The sequence below is a fragment of the Rhagoletis pomonella genome, unplaced genomic scaffold (assembly GCF_013731165.1).
Source record: "Rhagoletis pomonella isolate Grant_MI unplaced genomic scaffold, Rhpom_1.0 Rhpom_scaffold_00004, whole genome shotgun sequence".
NCBI classification, from domain to species: domain Eukaryota; kingdom Metazoa; phylum Arthropoda; class Insecta; order Diptera; family Tephritidae; genus Rhagoletis; species Rhagoletis pomonella.
In genome coordinates, this window is record NW_023458558.1 from 19,124,241 (window position 1) to 19,128,604 (window position 4,364).

Sequence of the window (4,364 nt, forward strand, 5' to 3'; positions counted from 1 at the left end):
AAAAAAACTGTATTTCTTAGACTATATCCGTCTAAATATATGAGGCCATGAGAACAGAAGTGACCTAACCCGAAATTTTTTTTGTGTGCTTTCCTACTTATAATCGTCCCAAATGAGATAAACTTTAAAATGAAAGTCGTTTATTCTTTAATTTTATGGTTCATAGCTACATACAAAACGTATCATCAAAGTAAGTAATAATCGACCTTTACTTTAATATGTATTACATTTAAATATATTTTAAGAAGTTAAGTACAAGAAAAAAATTTGTGGGTTAGGCCACTTCTGCTCTTGTGGCCTCATATAATTAAATAGAAAGCCTTAGATCAAATAGCCCCTTTCGTCATGAATAGCTTGAATAGCTATCATTGTCATTCATAGTACTCAAATGCAATTGTTTTCCATAAAAATGATCTAACTTGTTTCGGTTGCCTATAAGTTTTCGTTCAGAAGTTCTTGAAACTTATGTCATTGTGGCTGAGGATCCGCATAAAATCTGCTCATCTATTAAAGATTCTAAAAAATTATTTATGGTTCTTTGTTAGAACAATAACGAGCCCTTGCCACCCCGGCAATTTTATCTTCCTCTGTGTGGACAGTAGGTGCATAGTTGTCAGAAAGAGGTCAAAGTTGCCGGGGCGTTCCAATTATTCCAGTGGGCACAAATGGTACTATTTCTCATAGAACTCAACATACTGCTTGACTTTTTGATTTTAAATGGCCTTAATTAAGAAACGTCACTTGGATTTTCCAAGGATATTCTAAGGGCCCAAAAAACCGGGTGCAACACACCTTCCTCATATGTATTTGAATCAGTTATTGGTAATTGGTCAAGTGGAATAAGTCAGCAAATTTCATGCAGTTCAATAGATCTCTTTTAATCAAATCACTTATTGAAAAATGCATTTATTTAGACAATTGAAACAAAATGTTTGCTTTATATCTCTCAGTGGTTCGAAAAACTTAGAAAAAACTTTTGCCGGTATATGAACCGCGGGTCGATTCGGTTCAAGAATGGTACATTTTTTTTTAAATATCAGAAAAAAATAAAGAGGGCTTTGAACATCGAAAGTTTGTATGAAAATATGATTACAATTCACAAAGCGGCGAACGTAATATTATAGATAATAGATAAGATAGATAGATAATGACATAGTTTAAATTTTTATATCTTAAGGACGAATAACCAAAATTAAACAAGTAATTTTTCAGCAAAAACTACAACCGACTTCAATTCTCCTATAAAAATTTAAGATTATTTCAATGATCGGAATTAAAACAATATAAGTATGGGACCACCTTTGAGGTAAAACCTTTGAAAAAAGAATTATAGAAAAATATTCCGACGAATTGATAACCTTCTCGTTTTTGGGAAGTGGGTTAACAAATTAAAAAGATTATTAAACCTTGCATGCTGGAGTAGTGCTGGATTCCGCGCAAAAAATTTCGTAGGAAATATATGGTTTAGATTTTGTATCATAATCTTGCCTTAGGCTCGAAAATCTCATTTTCGATAGGTTCTTAACTTCGTTGGCCAACTCACAGAGTTCACATCAAACAGTAGCAGGGCTAATCAAAAATTTAAAAATGCTTAAGTGGATTTTAATTTTGAACCGTACCGAACCATCAATATAGCACTTAAAATCTAATGTTTGCTACATAATATTAGGCGCAGTAGTGATCGTTTGGGTAGGTAACTCAACAAATGAGTTGACTCTGCGACTCTAGCTCATTTCAGTGAAGTAGTATTATGCTAAATTCTCGTCGCCAAAATTCTCTAAATAAACCGCAGGGGGCCTTGAAGTATAAAGCATGAAAAAGTAACATTTGCAATGTGACAGTGCGAGGAGCTTTTAACCACATGTTGCATGTTGTTGCATGCAGATTTTTGGCGATCAATATTAGCTACGGAGAATGTAGGATCCCGACTGCTGGAACGGAATTAAAACTAGATCGTCCACTGGCCACTAGTAGGTTAACTTTTTTTAATCTGAGGCCAAAGAAGTTTTTATACATTTTCTTTAAAAACTTTTACATATTTTATACCTGCATAATACGAGTTAAAATCTGGACAACCATGTACATAAAATGAATAATAATACAAAAAATATTAATTTCCACAGGAGGGCGAGGCAGATGATGATGATGGCAACCGGCCAGAGAAGAGGTAACACTTGGCCTATGTCTTTTTGTGGCCTTTTTATTAATTTCAAACTTTTTCTCTTCACAGCGAATGTTTTTTTGCAGGAAAAGCCACTGCAATGGGTCTTACCTTCAAGGATATTCCAGCTAAAACCAGCGAACGTCGGCCCAGTACAGATTCGGCAAAATCAACGAATAGCACACAAAGTAATAATTCTGATATACAGCAACATTTACAATCAATGATTGATCTACTTTATCCTGAGGAAACCTTGAAGATGGTAATTTAAAAAAAAAAAAAACGTTAAAATTTTAAGTTAAAAATTGAACATGCATTTACCATCAGGCAGTTAAATTGGAGTCCCAACGACCGAATCGCACAAGGTATCTAGTGATTGTATCACGTTGTTGTTACCGCCCCACAACCACCGATCGAAAGAATAAAATAATGCGGCATAATTCGACTAAAGCAAGCAATGCAATAACATCAACAAACACTGTTACAATGCGTCAATCATCAACAGATAGCATACAGCGAACGACACCACAACAACAGTCACAAACTGAATCAAGTAGCGGTGGTGAGGAATCAACAGACGCTCATGAGAAGCGCTTGTCGAGCGTATCTTTGCCGGCGAAAGCATCTCAACACCAGAGCATCAAAAGCGACTCCGATAAAATGAACGCATCGGGCGATAGCAAGGCATGTGAGGATGGTGTCGAAGAATCCTGTCTTTTGGGTATCGATTGCAATGAACGCACCACAATTGGCCTGGTTTTGCCAATACTTGCCGATACGACAATACATCTTGATGGCGATGGGTAAATTAAATTAGCCCAACTGTGAACTTCACTTATCATTAATTGACTATTTACTTTACCTCAACAGTGGCTTTAGCGTTTCAGTATACGGCAAAACACACATTTTTAAACCCGTTTCCGTGCAAGCCATGTGGTAAGTTCGAATTTCTGATGGCAAATCAACCACAATAATACAAATTTCCGGTTTTAGGTCTGCATTACAAACTTTACATAAAGTATCGCAAAAGGCTCGTGAGAATAATTTTTATCCACGTGGTCCATCGCACGATTGGACTTCTTACTATGATAGTCACATTGAGTCAGAACAATCTTGCCTAAATGAATGGAATGCAATGGATTCACTAGAAAGCCGACGCCCTCCATCGCCAGATGCCATAAGAAACAAGTAAATAAATGAAAATTAATCTTATGCAACTTTACATAATTTCAGTGTTAATTTTCATTTTAATACAGACCAACTGCGAAGGAGGAAACGGAAAGCACAATCAAAATGAAGCTAAAGGAAATAATGATGTCGGTAGATTTAGATGAAGTGACTTCTAAATACATACGTGGTCGACTTGAAGAACTTCTGGATATGGATTTAGGCGAGTTTAAATCGTTTATCGATGAGGAAATGTTAACAATACTAGGTCAAATGGATGCCCCAACAGAGATATTCGATCACGTTTATCTTGGTTCGGAATGGAATGCCAGTAATTTGGAAGAGCTGCAAAAGAATGGGTAAATTGTTCATGTCTCCTAATGCATATATGTAACTTACTATAATTTTATTTTAGAATACGCCATATTCTTAATGTAACACGAGAGATCGATAATTTTTTTCCTGGCGTCTTTGATTATTTCAATGTGCGAGTTTATGATGATGAAAAGACGAATCTGTTAAAGCACTGGGACAACACATTTCGTTACATAACACGTGCCAAATCGGAGGGATCCAAAGTACTCGTTCACTGTAAAATGGGTGTCAGCCGATCAGCGTCGGTTGTAATCGCCTATGCTATGAAGGCATACAATTGGGAATTCAAACATGCACTTCAACACGTTAAGGAACGCCGAAACTGCATAAAGCCTAATAAGAATTTCCTTAATCAGCTGGAGACTTACCGTGGCATGTTGGATGCAATGAAGAATAAGGAGAAACTGCAGCGCAGTAAAAGCGAAACGAATTTGAAGAGCACAAAGGACGCGCGCCTGCTGCCAGGCAGTGAGCCTACGCCACTCATACAGGCGCTCAACCAGTCCAAATCAAAATCAACCGGAGGACAGGAAGATGTGACCTGTGGGGATAGCGCAGTGGAAAGAGCCGACAGAAGCATTATAAGTACTAAAGGCGTCGGACGGTCTAAAACGCCAATTGGCAATGACGGTGGCGGCACGAATGAAGCCAAGCAACGTCG

The 4,364-nt window shown here is 37.1% G+C and overlaps 1 protein-coding gene across 1 annotated transcript in view; it reads left to right on the plus strand.

Moving 5' to 3' along the window:
- The first annotated feature begins 2,085 nt into the window (after positions 1-2,085).
- The window catches only part of LOC118737166 (protein phosphatase Slingshot-like), a 6,853-nt gene continuing 4,574 nt past the window's right edge, over positions 2,086-4,364 (plus strand). Inside the window, exons 1-7 of the mRNA XM_036467506.1 lie at positions 2,086-2,167; positions 2,231-2,423; positions 2,489-2,964; positions 3,032-3,097; positions 3,155-3,349; positions 3,418-3,687; positions 3,744-4,317. Coding sequence (XP_036323399.1) covers positions 2,262-2,423; positions 2,489-2,964; positions 3,032-3,097; positions 3,155-3,349; positions 3,418-3,687; positions 3,744-4,317 — 1,743 coding nt within the window. The 5' untranslated portion in view covers positions 2,086-2,167; positions 2,231-2,261. The remainder of the gene's footprint in view (positions 2,168-2,230; positions 2,424-2,488; positions 2,965-3,031; positions 3,098-3,154; positions 3,350-3,417; positions 3,688-3,743; positions 4,318-4,364) is intronic.